Consider the following 18,223-nt stretch of genomic DNA (forward strand, 5'->3'; position numbering starts at 1 on the left):
TCTCATTTATAAAGGGCTTTTTTCTACCTTTCCACGACTTCAGTCCTGCCCCTATAGGAGCCTCTTTCGAACCATCCTTACTGTGCTACTCACCCCAGCTGCTGTTTACCATTCTTTTTATAGGTCACTTTTTGAGTGACATCCGAATGAGTTGGCAGTCAGCCCGGGTCAGTGGTAGACCTCGCTCTTATGAACGGCTGTATTTGACATTTTAAGGATGGAAGCAACCTGACGCACACTGTACCGCTCTGCCAGTAAAGCCAAAACTGAACCCTTCTTTTCCTCACTTCTTTTAAAATCTGTTGGTATGGTCAATAGTTATTATTTGATTCCAATTACTTTTGAGGTACTACTACCATTGTTTTGCCAGCTGGTCCTAATTAGTATTGCATTTAGCAGAATGAGGTGTGTGATTGAAGAATGATTAAGAAAAAGTCTCTTATTTTTTTCCCCAGAGCTGTATGTGTGTGTGTGTGTGTGTGTGTGTGTGTGTGCAGATAGATAGATAGATAGGTTTTTCATGACTGTAGCCTATAAACTAGAAGGGTCATTGATGTGTAGTATTATTCAGAGTGTCAGAACATCTGTAACTGTGTCAGCTTTGTTTACCTTTCTTACTGCAAAAATAATTCGTTTTCATTGTAACATTATTTTCTGAATATGTTTATTGATGAAAGTTGTTTGTATTACCATTTGTAGTTCCTTTGTAGTTTAAGCTGTTACAGTAAATAAACAGACATAACTTCCTGCTTGATCTATAACTTCTGTAATCTAAGAACAGCAGTCATCACAATATACAGTAATCACAGCATGCTTTAAATTGCAAGGGCATGAACTGGCTTGCAGCAAGGCCCTTCTGAATCCAGTTTGAGAGCAGGAAAGCACACGATCATCTTGTTTCCACATGACTGCCTGCCTTTGCAAACACTGCTAACATTCTTGATGTCTTGATCATGGCATGACATCAGAGTGCTGCACTCACTTACTGGTTTACAGAACACCTCTTCTGAATCTCCTGAATCCTGTTTGACAACCGGAAAGTGGCCAATCACCTTGCTTCCACATGGTGGCACGTCCTTACAGTCATCTTTAATAACTTTAAAGAGAACAGGCTTGCAATCATAATCAAAGCATGGTGGTATCGTTGCAGGGGTTACTGCAAGGGTTGTTCATGCCACTTTCTTGCAGTTGTCCTTACAACCATCACAGTATGATGGGACAGGATTGCAACAAACTGGCACGCAGCATGCCACTTTTTTGCAGTCATTCTTACAACCACAATCACAGTATGGCGGGACAGGGCACTTTCTTGCAGTAATCTTTACATCCATAATCACAGCCTGATGGGATGTAGCTGTAGGATTCAGAGCAAGGTTTAATGTAGCATGCCACTTTCTTGCAGTTGTTCTTACAAGCATAATCGTAGTATGATGGGACAGAGTGGCAAGGGCTGCCGCAAACCGGCATGCAGCATGGAACTTTAATTTTCTCTTGCTCTGATGTTTCTCTCCTCAGCAGCTCGGTATATGTGACATATTCACATCTTCATCTCCACCCCGTCCACAGCTCAGAGCTCAAGAGTGTGAAGAATTTCCCTTCTCATGAGAGGGACAGTTTAATGTTCAGGATTAATATCACTTACATAAATTAAATACAGCATCAGAGCAATCTTTACATTGTTACATAAATTGAGTCAATTAAGTAATTTACGGGGAGGGAAGTTTAATGAGAAGTAATGACAGTAGAACACAATGCTAAAAATAAAAATATTTAAAAATGAATGAATTTCTAAGCTTTTGTAATTTATAGTCATCTTTTATTGTTTTATATATATATATATGTATATATATATATATATATATATATATATATATATATATATATATAATAAATTAGGAATATAAATAAACCAAACCCTACATCTAAACCAAAATCATAATAATAATATTATTATATATTAATAATAAAAGAAACATTTAAGAATAAATATTTTAATTAGAATAAATGGAAATAAATATATTACATAATTGTACATTTTTTAGCATCATCTAACAGCCACAGATGCAGAACATAATAATGTAATTGCTGTAATATAATAATATTATTATTATTATTATTGAACTGAACTGTATATGAGGTCTCAGCTAATCAGTCTTTACTGACTCAAGCCTGCAGTTCCTAAAATAGCAACTTAAAATATAAACAAAAATACAACATGAAATCAAGATCATTTTGGGGACCAGTATTAAAGTAAAAAAAAAGTGGGATAAAATTTTAATAGAAAGAATACAAAAAAAAAGTGGGATAAAATGAATAGAAAGAACTCAGAATTGCAAGAAAAAATGCACAACCGCCTTAAAATAACACTAAAAAAAAAAAAAAAAAATCAATTCTGGCATCACCTCAGTCAATCTGACACTGCATCTATTCCTTGAAAAATGTCTGAATTGTGAGATATAAACTCAGAATTGCAAGAAAAAAGTCACAACCGCCTTTTAAAATTGTCTTATTCCTTAAGCAAAAAAGGGCTTCCATGGTAGAAACGTCTGAATTGAGATATAAACTTTTAATTGTGAGGGAAAAAAGTCAGAATTTATAGATAAAAAGTCATAATTACTCTTCTAAAGATCTAAATGAGAAAGAGTCATATTTGCAAGATGTAAAGTAACACTTTGGAGGGAAAAAGTCAGAATTCTTTTTGTTTATGTCTTGCAATTCTGTGTTTATATCTCTGAATTCTGAGTTTTTTTCTCAAAATTGTGAGATAGAAAGTTGGAATTACTTCCGCATATTAGTCTTTCCACTCAAAAATACCACATTCTATATCTTGTATTATTACAAAGATTACTATATGTAACTCAATATATTACATGCTGTTTATTTGTGAAATGTCCTCGCAATTCCTGAGAGAAAATTGTTTCTACACCATTGTTTATACTCATTCTGTTATGCTGGACCCACACAATTCACACACACATCCACATAGTCACACTTTTCCACACACAGACATCAAGCAGTCTATTTTTATCTTTATTTCACAGAGCTGCTGCTTTTCTGCAATACTGCATCTTGATTTTGTTTGTGCCATAAAGAGGTTTTATAAAAACTACTGAGTGATGACATCTGATTTATATCATGCTATAATCTGATTAATTCTCCTAGATGACAAATTAGGTTAATTATTACTTCTGGTTAAACCTCCTTTCCCATTATCACTAAAATGACTCACATTTACACTTATGTAACGCTATAGGCTGTGAAATCTAATGCTAAATACAGTTAAACAATCTTATATAACACTAAACACTGCACTGCTGTATTTACAGTAAGTTTAAAGAAGTGAGACTCATTCTAAACACTAAACCTGCCCTCTCATGAAAAATTAAATTCTTCATCTCTGAGCTGTGGACGGGTGCACATTACGTTTAAGTTTTACTGATGCATTATATTTAGTCAAACTAAATGTAAAACGATCAGTGTGCTGCTTAAAATTATTTATAAATAAGGAGATAAAAAGGAATCATCAACCAACCTCGCAAAATAACCCCATAAATAACTCCAAACAGGCTCTTGTATTACTCTGGTGGAGTTTATTCTGCGATAAGTAGCCTTGTAATAAGCGGGACGAGGATGATAATCAAATAAATACACAAACATAAAATACTGATTTAAGTGACAGTTATTTTATTACCTGAGACAACTGCAGAGTGCAGCAGATGTGAAACAATTGCAGCTGTGTAAGAATTTGAATGAGTCGGTTTGGACAGAGCAAGCTAGTAGAGGGCTTTTTTTTATTTATTTATTTTATTGTATAATAAATAAAATGAAAACACATAGATAGAATACAAAAAGAACAGAGAAGCTAGTATTAGGTTTTTGTTTTTTTAAAAAAGAAAATAAGCAGTTAGTAAATGAATAGAGTGTAAGTCTAAAAGAGGCAAGTTTTTTTCAACATGTGATTTATTTATTTAAATATGTGATTTATGTTATAAGTTCACAGAATATATAGCTACTTTTGGATATGCCTATCAATTCAGAAAGATGCTTTGCACCCTAAAATTAATTTCAAATATGCAAAGAAATTATATTTTATGTTGCAGTCATGTAAATTATGTAGGATATATGTTCAAACATGGGTGTTTTATGTTATAGATAAAAACAAATGCTTATTTGTGCCTCACAGTGAGCTTCAGTGAGCGTATTCTTTTATTTTATGTTGCAGTCATGTGGCACTATCGAGGTACAGCACAGATGTGGAAGGGTTCAGGAGCAGAAGCGATGGCAACTGTCCTTTTGAGACTCAGTGTTTCTCCCTCAGGTGGCAGGAAGGTAAAATGCTGCATCAGAGAGATAAAGAAGAGGAAGAGCTCCATACGAGCGAGCTGCTCACCTGGACACATCCTCTTACCTAGAAATCAGGCTCTGGATCAGTTTTTTTTTTTTTTTTATAGGGATTTTTTTTTTTTTTTTATATTAGTTAATGTATAGTACTATTCAAAAGTTTAGGGATCAGTAAGATATTTTTGAAAGAAATTAATAGTTTAATTCAGCAGGAATGCATGAAATTGGCCATAAGTTACAGTAAAGATATTTATAATCTTACAAAAGCTTTATATTTCTAATGAATGCTGTTCTTTTGAACTTTACAGCCAAAAAAACAGCACATCAGCATATTAGAATGATTTCTGAAGGATCATGTGACACTGAAGACTGGATTAATGATGCTGAAAATTCAGCTTTACATCACAGGAATAAAAACAATTTATTATAAAACTGATAGTTGTGATCCTTGATTCTGATTGGTTGAGCCGCATTCGAAGCTGTTGTAAATTACACTACAAACATACACCTTTCTAACTTCTGTTTCTTGTCAACCAACCACTTCTTTGCAACCACAACACTTTCTCAGAAAATACATATTTTTTTGTAAAAGAATAATGTTTTTATTTATATCACACTTTATGTGCTCTGTTTTATTCTGTGAAACCTTACTACGTATATGGAATAACAGTTATATAAAAGCAATAAGCCTTGTGAAGCTGTGGTTTACAGTGAATTTATAACAGCTAAGGGGGTTTTAGGCACTCTGCTTTGTGTCGCCCTTTAGCTGTTATAAATCCACTGTACACCACGGCTTCTTGGGGCTTATTGCTTTATTTGAAACTGTAATAATATTTCACAATATTACTCTTTTTACTGTGTTTTTGATCAAATAAATGCAGCCTTTGTGAGCATAAGAGACCTCTTTCAGAAACAAAAAAATGTACTGACCTCAAACTTTTGAACAGTAGTGTATGCGTGCATGTATATATTTATTTTAGTTCTAGTTTATATAGTGCATGTTCCTCCTCGTGACCTACCTATTGAAAAGGGAATGAAATTTTCTTTCTTCAGAAATTTGCCATCTTCATCCAGAAAGTGAGCAGGATTGAACTCATATGGATTGTGATATTCATTCTTGTCCTCCAGAATTGGCTTCAGCATTGGCAGCACCATCACACCCTGTGATAAACCATAGACTGTATAAGAATTTGAACATTAAACAAAACTGAAAGAATGCTCTCGCCACTCTTCCATAATCCTTGAATCTAATGCTGTATCTAATATGAATAATCATTGAGATATACACTATGGTTCTAAAACCTTTACTTTTGATTTCTGGTTGAAATATGACCTGGATTCTATTCTACAAACAATAAGTTATGACTTACCTTTGGTATGAGACATCCTGCTACTGTGGTGTCTTTGCTGGCAACTCTCGGTGGAATGAAGGCAAGAACATTTGCGAACCTCAGAATCTCATGCATCACTGCGTAGGTGTATGGCAGATGTGCCCGGTCTTCCATCAAGGGCTGACGTGTCTGTCCAATCACCTGATCAATCTCAGAATGGACTTTCTCTACGGAACGTGAATGTGCACAAGTAGGTGGACATGCATATACACATCTGCCTAACAAGTAGACAAGTAATAAGAGTGGAGCGGCCCACCTTGCACTTCTGGAAACTTGGCCATGTAGAGTAAAGCCCAGCTGAGTGATTTTGCAGTGCTTTCGGTTCCTGCTCCAAAGAGATCCAACACACAGTGTATGAGGTTTTCCTCAGTGAATTCCGCCTCATTGTCCTTACACTGAAAACAATGGAAAAATGAGGAAGGGCATACAACCATGGACAAAAAAAGGGTTAATCACATAGTGTGTTTCATTTGAAATGCTTGAATTATTAGCTAGCAAATGTGCAGAAAAACCCAAGAAAAGCCTTAAAATGATTGCGTTGTCATTATGCAAGCATCTGCTAAAATCAGTTACCTTCTCAATTTCCTCGAGATAACAGTCAATGTAGTCTCTAGGACTAGATGGGTTTCGGTCCTCTTTGTGCTTCCTGATTTCCTCCTTAAAAAAGAGCTTAAGCTTGGAAAGGTTGGCAAATGCAGTCTGGTGCTTTCCTGGCAGCAGGGACATCAGAGCGGGAAACGTGTTATACAACTGTTGAGGGACAAACATATTTGGACTTTAGAAGGTTATCAATCTTTGCAGGAAATTATATATTTGAACAAAAACTTAATGCATGAGTTAAAAGTTAAAAGTCAATAGTCAATATAAAATCAAAATCGATCATAATTCCTTTTTTAAATGGATGTTCCTAGTCTTATTTGGCATGTATTTGTGCATGTTTTTCCAAAGAACAAGCATTTGTCTTTGTAAGATCCAAATGTTTTGCAAAACAGATTCCTTTTGACTTTAAAGCAAGAGATGCCTTTGTAAATTACAGTTAAGACATTTTGCAACTACAGCATGCCTTTATTTTTATGAACACATCACATTGCCAGAGATCTCAAAAGTGGATATCATCATTGTGGGTTAAATTTATATATTGGTGAATGGAAAACAAATTTTTCCATTCCCAGTTTCTAAACGGCAAAAGAAAACATTCACAATAATGTTTCTATGTCTTAAAGGGGTCATATGACATTGCTAAAAAGAACATTATTTGGTGTAATGCAATGTGTTTATGCAGTTTAAGGTTCAAAAAACATTATTTTCCACATATTGTATTTTATTGTTTCTCCTCTATGCCCCGCCTTTCTGAAACTCGTCGATTTTTACAAAGCTCATCTATCTGAAAAGCAAGGTGTATGCTGATTGGCCAGCTATCCAGTGCATTGTGATTGGCCGAATACCTCAAGCGTGTGACGGAAATCTTACGCCCCTTTAACACTGTGATGCCGTGTCCCGGCACGACGACACAAAACCAATAAAACCCATTACAAACAAGGCATTTGTTGCATCCAGTGGGGACATAATTACTGATTATAATGACTTTTACTGTCTTTTCACACGTTGCATTGCATATCACGCCACGTAAACATAAAACCATGTCTGCATGAGGCGTTTTAGGAGGGCATGGTTTTATAAAAAATATCTCTTTGGGTTTGAGACTTTAGTCTTTGCAACTTTAAGGATCTTATCTATGCACGAACAGCTTGTAACACTTCAAAGAGAAAGGAAAACTTGAAATCGCATCATATGACCCCTTTAACCAAAAGGGGGAAATATATCAAGAAATTGATTATGTTGGTCAGAAATGAGACAGATGTCAAATTTGCAGTTGCTCCTTTAGCCGTTGTATTATAAACTCTTACACAGCACCATTAATTTTTCTTTTTTTAGTTAATGTATGCCGAGGTATGAAAAGTGTAGCGTTTTAAATATATTAGTTTAAATAAATATAAATAAATGTATTTCTTTTGTTAAACAGAGATAATTTTTTGAAGAATGTGGGTAACCAAACAATTGTTGGCCACCATTGACTTCCATAGTATGGGAAAAAAGTCACCCGCATGGAGGTTACCCACATTCTTCAAAATATCTTTTATGTTGAAGAGAAGAAAGAAACTATTACAGGTTTGGAACAACTTGAGAGTGACTAAATGTCAGAATTTTCATTTCTGGGTGAACTATGCCTTTAATGACTGTGGGAATGCATTATTATCACATTCTGTAAAAAGGGTCCAATATAATAAATTTGGTCTCATACCCGGCCCCAGACATTGATAGGTAGCTTAAAGGTTTCATCTGAATACTGCAGCAGCTCATGAAAATGATGGTCGTCATACTCAAACTTGTAGCCAAAAACCAGGCTGCATATTATGTTGCCCACTGCGCAGCTCAAGAGGTGATGAGGGTTGAATGGCAAACCTTGGAAAGCAAGGAGAGAAAGAATGGTTACGGCTGAAAACTATTTTCAAATCATTGCCTGTAGAGTGCAGTATGTACTCGGAGATGTTTTATTTTTACACAGGAATGGTGCTCACTGACCTTGCTTGGTTTGCAAAGCACTACAAACAATGAGACACTCCTGCAGGATGGAGTTTTCTAGAGTTTTCTTGCCCACACCAAAATACTTCAGCGTTGCCAGAGCAAAACGCCTTTGATGACGCCACATGTGTCCACTGGAGAAGATCAGACCTACATACAAAAGGGTAAAAAAAAAGAAAAAAAAAAAAAGAGCTAAATACATAATCATTGCTGTTGGGTGTGATATTTGCATATCTTTGCAAAGCTGTGTTACACTCTGACAATGACAAATCAATCTGTGCCAAGAAAAGTACAGTGTCTGATAAACTTTCCTACACCATCACAATTACAAATTTATGTCACAAAATGTTGGCATGTAAATGTGGTCAGACGTGTTGATGAACACCAGTTTGATGAAAGTAGAGCATTGTACAGCACATAATTTCAATATATGGAACTTTTGAATTGTGAAATCTACAGTATGTTTTCATAGTACTGAATGAATGAACTTCTTTATTTCAAGAGAGGAAAATTCAATTTCTCGTTACATCAGAATTACTGTAACGATTAACACAATGTATGTCATGAACAGTTCTACATATCTTTAACTACAAAGCTTGCTATTGTAGCCATTGCTGAAGGAAATTTTACCACCATCACTGGAGCTTTTCATAACTTAAATCCAAGCGATTTTATTGAACGAGCAACTATAAACAAATTAGCTGTATCTGAAATGTTGTGAATCCATATTATCGTCGAATGAAAGCAGAATTATACTAATATTACTAATAATATTGCTGCATCATTTATGGTTGATATCAGATTTAACAACGTTATCAACAGTCATATTTCTGAACATTTGAAAGTGTATGGTGTTATTCATAGTGATGTGTTTGGTGTATGTACTGTGTTCCTCTACCTTGTCCTTTACAGATCCTGTCATTCACAGGGAAGTACGGCCGGTCTGTGAAGATGTCCGCCTGCTCCACAAACGCCTCTTTGAAACTCTCGTATCCAGTAAGCAGTATGCAAGGTTTGTTTCCCAGATACAGTGTGCTCACATCTCCATACCTCTCAGCAATCTGATCAACATGTTATATTGTAATGTACACAACTGTAGTAGCCATGTCATTACTGCTCTTCATCCAACTGAAAACTTACCTTCGGAAAAACCTCCATTGGATCACTAAAGCCTATATTCAGTACGTTTCCAACCAAAGGCAGAGGGAAGGGTCCTGGCGGCATGTTGTTTGTAAGAACATCTCGCAGGTGTTTCACCAGCAACAGCACACACAGAAATATCAGGAGACCCTGAACATCCATCCACTGACCCATCAGCTGTGACAGCACTGACGCCATGCTTACTGATACTAGAGGCAGGTTACACACAGGAAGAATACTTATATACATATTTTAGAAATTACTCATCTCTATGTGACCTCACACGTCTGAATGTCACTGCATTAGATACTTTTTAAAGTGTGTTATACATAAGCTGAACTTCAAGTTGACACACTACCAGTCAAAAGTTTTAAGACAGCAAGATGTTTTCATGTTTTTTTAATGAATTCTCTTCTGCTTACCAAAACCTGCATTTATTTGATCCAAAATACAGCAAAAGCAGTAATATTGTGAAATATTTTTACTATTTCAAATAACACAAAGGTTCAGTATTGTTTTATGCTTCACAATATGCTGAAAAGGACATGCAAAAATATCAGGAACAAGGTTGTATTACTTACCCAGTGTTCAGACCAGTTTGTTTCCAAATTTATTCAGTAAACCTGAAGAAACACAACCATTTACTACATACGCAGCCTACTGTAGACGGTCTGCAATGTCTGATAACTAGTTAGATTAATACAGAAGCTCCTCAAAACAACACAATTCACTTTGCTTCCAATTCGCTTCGGTACTTGATACGGTTTTATTGTAAACGTGATCTATGACACCCGAGGTGATGTTGCGTTAAACCCACCACCTTCGAAAGACAGATATTATATAATATTATATATGTTATATAACATGTGCATTATGTGTTCATGCTCGAGCTTCTAGCGTCCATCAGGGAAATAGGGCGCACAAAGGTCGATTGTCGCCTGGTGGGGCCCCCAGCATCTGATCATATCATAAATAGACCACAAAACTTGATATCCATAATTACAAAATCAGCATATCAACAGTATTTTAAGATAATGCTACCATAAAGCAATTAAGGAAAGAATTTTCAATAGCTGCCAATTAGATTAGAATGAAGAATTGGTCATGTTCGTGTAACCATAGATCGCTGGAGTGTCAGCATCAGATGGTTTATAGACCACAAATAAGCAGCCTATTGTCATTATGCATATTTATCACTTTAATAAATACATATCTCCAAAACAAAACAAAGACCCGTCTGAATAGTTGAGCTGCTAACAAGTGTGCAGTTATAGTTTCGAACACTGTGCAACTGTGTGGGCTCTGATCTACTTTGTTATCTTCCATATCTTTTTGCCTTAATTGATATACAATGTATGCATTGAGTGTAAGATAGCAAATGTGTGTATTGAGTGCTAAGTTCTTTGAACTCTAACTTGGAAAACATACCTCTTCCATCCGAGAGACAGCACAGAGTACAAAGGTTTAGGACATTCAACCTTGACCTGGACTGAACCATTTTCTAATAAAGAGACTATATTTTCCTTTACAAACATTTTCCGTTTTTAGTATCATCATATATATTAGAGTACTCCATTATTTGACAAACACATCTCATAAAGTCTGGAAATAAATTAGTAGCCTAAAATAGAAGAAATTCTGCTACACATGTGCCTGCATGACTATAGTCAGACTACAGACAAAAGGAAGACTCAAAATCTCACCTTTGGTGTTCTCAGCAGTGGCTGCTGGCTGAAGATATTGTGAATGAGAACGAGGTCAGTGTGTTTCTCTTGGCTGTTGCTCCATTTATGGACTGTGGAAGAATTTCGTTTCACCAGCAAAGCCGAACTCCGTGACTTATGACGTGCGGAAAATGGTGCATTTAGTGCATTACTGACCACAATGGTGAGACTGGAAAGGTTTTGGTTTGAGAAACTCAGAGGCCATTCAGGGACTAAGTGGGGGGGGGGGGGGGGGGGGGCTAAAATGTGCAGCATATTAATATAATTTCTGAAGCATCATGTGACACTGAAGATTGGAGTATGATGCTGAAAATTCAGCTTTACATCACAGGAATAAATTACATTTTAAAATATGTTAAACAGTTTTTTTTTATTATTATTGTAATGATATCTCATAATATTACTGTGTTTTTGATCAAATAAATGCAGCCTCACTGAGTAGGCTATAAGACACTACCTTAAAAAAAAAAATAATAATCTTAATTATTTCAAACTTTTGACCAGAGTATAAACAAATTATAGATTTTTTTGGGTGAAATCAGGTAGAATCTATGTGATGGTCATAATGTGTTGCTTCAGGTCTCTTCTATCATTCTTTGTTAAACAGAGCTAATAAAATATCAGATTTCCCTCGCCATGAATCAAATGTTCTACTAAAACAGCAAAATCAACAGGCTCAACAAATGTTCAGTTGGTTTGACGTACTCCATTTTAGCATGACATTGCCAAACCTTTTTTGCAGCGGGTCTTATTGATAGCAAGAGCAGAACAAATGTCGGTGTAAATGGTTCATAAAACAGTTCTTACGTAAATTGCTTCATACAGTGAGACAAGTTATGCAAGTTTGTTTGTACAAATGATTTACACACAAATTCGTTCTGCTTGTTTTTGATAAATTAGTCCGTGATTTTGCATGGTTCTCAGGGAACAGAAAAAAGGGTAAACGGCTGTAATCTACCTTAAATGTACTGTATGTCACCTGATTTAAGTTTAATTGTTTCAATAAAACAGTCAAGTACAATCATTTCCTTAAAAATGACATTAAATGGCATTAAAATGCAACACAATTCACTACATTTCACTCACTCAGCGTTATCCGTGTTGTTATATAACATGGAGATAAATCTTTTGTAATGTTATATGTCTTTACTATCACTTTTGAACAATTTAATGCATCATTGCTGAATAAAAGATAATTTATTTTAATAAATAAATAAATAAATAAATACTGACGCCAAACTTTTGAATAGTGTAGAAAAACATCACCTGATCTGATGAATCTTGACTGAGATATAGCAGGTTAAACATTATGGCACAGTGTAATGTGTGGGATAATTTTCTCCACACATTAGGCCCTTAAACACCAATTGCGTATTTTGTAAACTCCCCAGCAGTGCTTTATGGTCACAGACTATAGCCATGTTCTGATGGTTAAGCACCGTGTCTGAAAGGATACGTCATCTCGGACTGCTTCCACAATGAGTTTATTGTATTGCAATGTCTTCCACAGTCATAAGATCTCAGTCTAAAAGAGCACCTTTGGTTTGAGGTGGAATGCCAGATTTGTGGCATGAAGGCGCAGCCGACTGCAGCATCTGCACGATGTTATCATGTCATGACGCAGCAGAATCTCTGGGGAAGTTTCTAGCACCTTACTGAATCCAGATCATGAAGAATTCAAGTTTTTTCCACTGAAAAAACCTAATATTAAAAATGTGTACCTGATAAAGACCCAGTGGTTTAGATGAAAGCATGGGGTTTGATTTTCCCATGATGCTCAAATGAGCTGCCGCCTAATAAAAAACATTGAATTACGTCTTAAGATACAGTTACATTAGTGAAATTTCAGCAACATATTGCATGCACAAAAAAGTATATTGTCAGTAGTATGGGACTTCTTATTTTTTATTTTATATCTTTCAATTCTAACTTTCTTCTCTCACTTCTTAGAATTGCAAGATATAAGCTCAGAAAATGCAATACGTTAACACGCAATTCTAAGAAAAGTCTGAATTGTGAGATATAAACTTGCAATTGCAAGAAAAAATAGTCAAGCTTGTTTCCGCCATGGAATAAAAAAATAAAAATGTAATTGCAACTTTTTTCCTCGCGAATCTGAGAATGCGAACTTCTCAGAATTCAGAATGTTCTGTGAAGAAATATCTGAACTTTCACATTTTGAGCAAAAAAGTCTGAATTTTGAGACAAACTTGCAGTTTTGAGGAAAAACTAATTTTGGGATAAACTCAGTTCTGGTAGAAATTTGCAGTTTTTAGAAAAAAAGTCAGAATTTTTGAGGACATGGGATAAACTCAGTACTAGAAAAAAAATCTTAATATAAACTAATTACAGGAATAAACAGCATCTAAAAGAAAAGTCTGAATTTTTAGATATAAACTTGCAATTTTGAAAACTAAAAATTGTTAAACATAAAATTCAAATAAGAAAAGTAAAAATCTAAAAATAAAAACATGAAATTGTAAGAAACAAGTATAAAAAATTAAAATATAAAAAATAAAAATTACAAAGAAAGAGTCAGCCTTGTTTCAGACTTGAAACAAAAAATGAAAAAGGACTTGGCGACTTTGTAGCTCACAAGTCTGATTTTTTTTTTTTTTTTTTACTTTTCCCCCCTTAAAACTCCAAATCGCACAGATTCCTATTGAAATGACTGAATTTCTACTTTGAAATTTTGCTGAGCAACAGTAAATGTAACCACACCTTTAATTTGCATGAATGGCTCCAAATGCCCAGCATACTTGAGCTTCTCTAGCTGACAGTATATGGATGCTTGAGCAGATGTGTGAGGTGACTGGAGCTCAGATCCAGCTCTCTGAAGTGAGAAGGGTTTGATCTTATAGCCGGATAATCTACAAAGACACACATCAAGAGTCAAGATGAGATTATCTGTGACATTAGAGCTGAGAACATACAAGCTCAAGAACTTGCTATATCTTTCAGTACCTAGAATGAGACAAAAAAACATTTTTGCTTCAAGGTTTAATTCTGCATTTTTATTTATTTTTCACTAAAAATTTAATTCCTAAATTATCTCAAGTATCTCTAAATTATCAACATGATCAAGAATTTGCTGAGATATTCTCATTATATTACACTATATGAATTATAAAAGCCTGATGTATCAAATATGATACTTAACAAAAACACACATACAAATATTTTTGATTGTTTTATATATATATATATTGATTAAAGGAAAAAAAAAATATATATATATATTGATTAAAGGAAAAAAAAAGTTCAATTTCAAAACAATGTTGTTGTTGTTTTTTTTTCTTCTAATATTTAACATATCAGGTTTTACAGGTACAAAAATAGCCAAGTACACATTTAAAAGATTTTTTAAAGGGGTCATATGATGCTTTTTTAAAGATCATTATTTTGTGTATTTGGTGTAACAGAATATGTTCACATGCTTTAATGTTCAAAAAACCCATTATTTTTCAAATACTGTACATTATTGTAGGTCCTCTATGCCCCACCTCACAAAGTTCCTCCTTCTGACAAGTGCAGTCTGCTCTGATTGGCCAACTGACCCAGTGCATTATGACTGGCCAAACACCGCAAGCACTTGTCGGAAATGTAACGCCCCTTTCCACAATTGTGAGCTTCATCTTTCGAAATAAATGTAAAGACGCTTAATAATATCCTTAGTTTTACCATCAGTTAAAGCCCGAAAAGAGAACAGAGTCACGTGACAGACACAGTGATGAAGCTCATATGTGTTTGCAGTACACAAGACACGGACGGTTAAGACAACTGACTCCACTGTGTGACCCTGTCTTTCTCTCACTCTCTCTCTCTCTCACACACACACACACACACACACACACATACACAACGCTCAAAACGCATTCGAACAGTCAATAGCAAATACTTAAACTAATAACAAAACATACTTACAGTAGCTGACTCAGAAGCTCCAGATTGTCGTAGCAAAGCCAGTATGAGTTATCTCCTCTCCTAGGTTCACGAAACAGTCGTCCATAAAATGCGTTGCTGTTCTGTTGTAAGTAATCTTAAAGATTCCTAAATGCATCTACTTTCGGAAGGCCAAAAATAGTGCTTTTGCTTTTGCCTCGATACACACAGCATCTCCCTGACATGACTGCTTCAACACTGACTGTGTTACTGAAACCACGCCTTCTTTCTTTACTTGATCATTTGGGCAGCATTACGCAAATCTTCCCACACAGTGATGTAGAGATGTGGGGGCGTGTTAGAACGAGGTGTTTCAGGGGGGCGTGGCAGAGTCTTAACTTTGATAAAGAATATCTCTTTGGATTTGAGACTTTAGTCTTTGCAAGAAAGAAATAATTAAAAAAAAAATCAATAACTAAAACTGTATTTAAAAAATCATTACTTATAATGAATATTAGCAGAAATAAAATAATAGATATAAAATGTCTGTAGCCTCTTTTACAATTATATTTTATATGCATCCATAAATGTTAATAGTGGCCAATTTGACATCATAAATGAATACTGCAGACATTCTGGAGACAGATAATAGTCATATTGAATTGAATTTTCCTGCTTGAAATAAAAGAGCTTATTGAATATGCTGTAACACACAGAACAGAAAATGTATTGCACTAAGCTGAAAAACAGCATGTTCAGAATTACTTGAATTTCAGATGCAAGTAACCCATGTAGCATTATTTTAGATTAGATTAGATGTACATTATTTTAACATCACTGAGATTTGTTTTCAATATGTATTTTTTTCCAACATATTTTATAGTTATTTGTATTTTCTGCATTCATCATTTTAAGTTTAAAGTTTTAGTAATTTTGTTGTGCATTTTTGACATTTTTATTAGATTTCTTTTTTTTTTTTTTAAATATGTCTTTTTAGTTTGTATTAATTTCTATTTCAGTTTTAGTTGATTTAGTTCATTAAGTGAAACTAAATGAAGATTGCTTTGGGAACCAGTATAATATATAACTAAGATAATTATTTATATCTTATTTCATTTCAATTAACTTTTTTTGAACCCTAAATTTGGAAGGTTTCTTTTTTATATATTGGAACAAAATTTTTTGTTGTTGTTGTTTGTTTGTTTGTTTTTTACATTTGCTGCACTTGAATGTATTCTTCCAGCTTTGATGGCGTATATATGGCCTCTCTTCTTTTTTCCATTATATAACAGCATTTGTTTTTGAGGGCTCTAGAAAGGCTTTTGCATGATATGATCCCTTAAAAGAATTTAATACACATTTAACACATTACTATAAGAATTACATTGGTGAGTGTTTAATGTGCATAAAAAAAAGTTCATTCAGAATCCAGTGTTTCCTTTAATCTCAGTGTAATGAAATAATGGTGCGCATGGACAGTAAATAAGTGGGTAATACTTTCATTTTCTGGTTTAAAATGGTATGAGGGCTACAGTAAATGTACTGACACTGGCGACAGTTTTAGATTAATATGTGTGAAGAGTGAATTATTTTCACAAGTTTAGTTTTTTTTTTTTTCTTTCTCAGCAAATCACGCTTTAAAGACACCCTTAAAGTAAAGTGTGTAAAAAAATTATGCCCTGCAAAAAATTATGACTTGGTTTTCTGTAATGATATTCTCCATTAGGTGGTGCTAACAGCTGAACAGATGTTTTTGATTAGTCGACTTATAGGGACAGTTCACCCTAAAATTGCCTGATTTTATACATTTTATTTCTAAATGCATGGTAAATCTATCTATCTATCTATCTATCTATCTATCCTGGATTTATTAAATGTTAATAAAAAATCAACCAAGTGGGCAAGTATGCTGATATTAGATATATATTTGACCCTTGTCAAATACATCAGATGAAATCATACTCAAAGCTTTGATCAAATACCCACAGATTATATTAGCCTCTGAGCTGGTTGAAGACAATGAGTGTTTAAGGGCAAACCTAGAAACACAAAAATGAAAAAAAAAAAAAAAAAATAAAAAAAAAATAGCCAGATGCAATGCTACAGTATGTAATTTCAGAAAATGCATTCTTTAAAATGAGAAAACAGATGAACTCTTCATGCTTGACCTTCAAAGAGAAAGTTGTACTTGCATATTGTGGCCTGTAGAAGGCAGTACAAACTTTCTATACATGCAGCTGTTCTGCAAGACTTGATTATGAAATGCAACCTGAAATCTCTCCAGTGATCTGACCTGGTTTTCTCTTTGTATATATTTGTAGTGTTTAAAGCATTACATATAACACCAGCATAACATCTGCATGTAGATAAAGTCTTCTGTCTCTCACTGACCTCATTCAGTCTGTGCAGAGTCACAGAGAATGTGACACTCCTGCAGCATGGAGTTTTCTGGAGTGTTGACAGACCAAAACATCTCTGCTGATGTGGCCACTGGACACAGACACAATGAAGAGGGAAAAGGTCAGGTTTTAGAATCCAAAGCAAATTTAATGAAATGGTTAATATTATATAAACTTAAATAAATGCAGTCAACATATTTAAGCAATATTTGAAATAGGCAGCTTAATGAAAACAATGAGTTTGAGGAGTTTGTTCATAAAAAAAGATTTGGAGAAATTTAGCAATGCATCACTTGCTCACCAATGGGACCTCTGCAGTGAATGGGTGCCGTCAGAATGAGAGTCCAAACATCTGATAAAAACATCACAATAATTCACAAGTAATCACTCCAGTCCATCAATTAATGACTTGTGTTAGGAACAAATCCATAATTTCTCCAGTGAAGATGTCATCTTGTCTGAATCAGGAGAGTAATGTGCACAGATCAAGCACTGTTTACAAGAGAAAACAGTTCTTAACAAAATATGCTGGCTGATTTTGATGTGAGAGCACAAGGGGTGGACTTTTTTACTGGAGGAAGAGTTATGGATAATGGACTTGTATTTTAGCCAGAAGTGATATTTTAAAGTTAAAAAGCCTTCCTTATGAATTTGTTTCTTACAAACATGCAGTTTTTTGCTTTGCGAGATGTTAATTGGTGAACTTTAGTCATGTGGATTTCTTGTGGATTGTTGTGATGTTTTTATCAGCTGTTTGGACTCT

The 18,223-nt window shown here is 34.6% G+C and overlaps 1 protein-coding gene across 6 annotated transcripts; it reads right to left on the reverse strand.

Annotated features, from left to right (window-relative positions):
- Positions 1–649: 649 nt before the first annotated feature.
- Positions 650–17,774, reverse strand: LOC109071212 (cytochrome P450 2J4-like). Of its 6 annotated transcripts, XM_042750200.1 has the most exons (12): positions 17,453–17,770; positions 17,048–17,100; positions 13,901–14,049; positions 9,456–9,664; positions 9,214–9,376; positions 8,316–8,465; positions 8,035–8,195; positions 6,306–6,482; positions 5,989–6,127; positions 5,712–5,899; positions 5,361–5,502; positions 650–1,096 (listed from the first exon to the last, which is right to left on the reverse strand). In XM_042750200.1, exons 3-12 carry the CDS (start codon positions 13,911–13,913, stop codon positions 816–818), a joined length of 1,623 nt encoding a protein of 540 aa, XP_042606134.1. In that variant the 5' UTR covers positions 13,914–14,049; positions 17,048–17,100; positions 17,453–17,770; the 3' UTR covers positions 650–815. The 6 variants fall into 6 exon arrangements, with proteins under 6 accessions (XP_042606134.1, XP_042606132.1, XP_042606135.1 ...); XM_042750198.1 differs by lacking the exon at positions 17,048–17,100 and having other exon boundaries at positions 17,453–17,774; XM_042750201.1 differs by lacking the exons at positions 17,048–17,100; positions 17,453–17,770 and adding an exon at positions 14,683–14,748.
- Positions 17,775–18,223: the final 449 nt, after the last annotated feature.

This window comes from Cyprinus carpio, chromosome B23 (genome assembly GCF_018340385.1).
Source record: "Cyprinus carpio isolate SPL01 chromosome B23, ASM1834038v1, whole genome shotgun sequence".
Taxonomy (NCBI): Eukaryota; Metazoa; Chordata; class Actinopteri; order Cypriniformes; family Cyprinidae; genus Cyprinus; species Cyprinus carpio.

What these genes read in the sequence shown, in the direction of transcription:
- LOC109071212 (XM_042750198.1), bottom strand. An exon ending in CAATGGAGGTTTTTCCGAAG is followed by an intron (nt 9,377 to 9,455) that starts GTAAGTTTTCAG and finishes CATGTTGATCAG; the next exon opens with ATTGCTGAGAGGTATGGAGA. An exon ending in CTATCAATGTCTGGGGCCGG is followed by an intron (nt 6,483 to 8,034) that starts GTATGAGACCAA and finishes GTCCCTCAACAG; the next exon opens with TTGTATAACACGTTTCCCGC.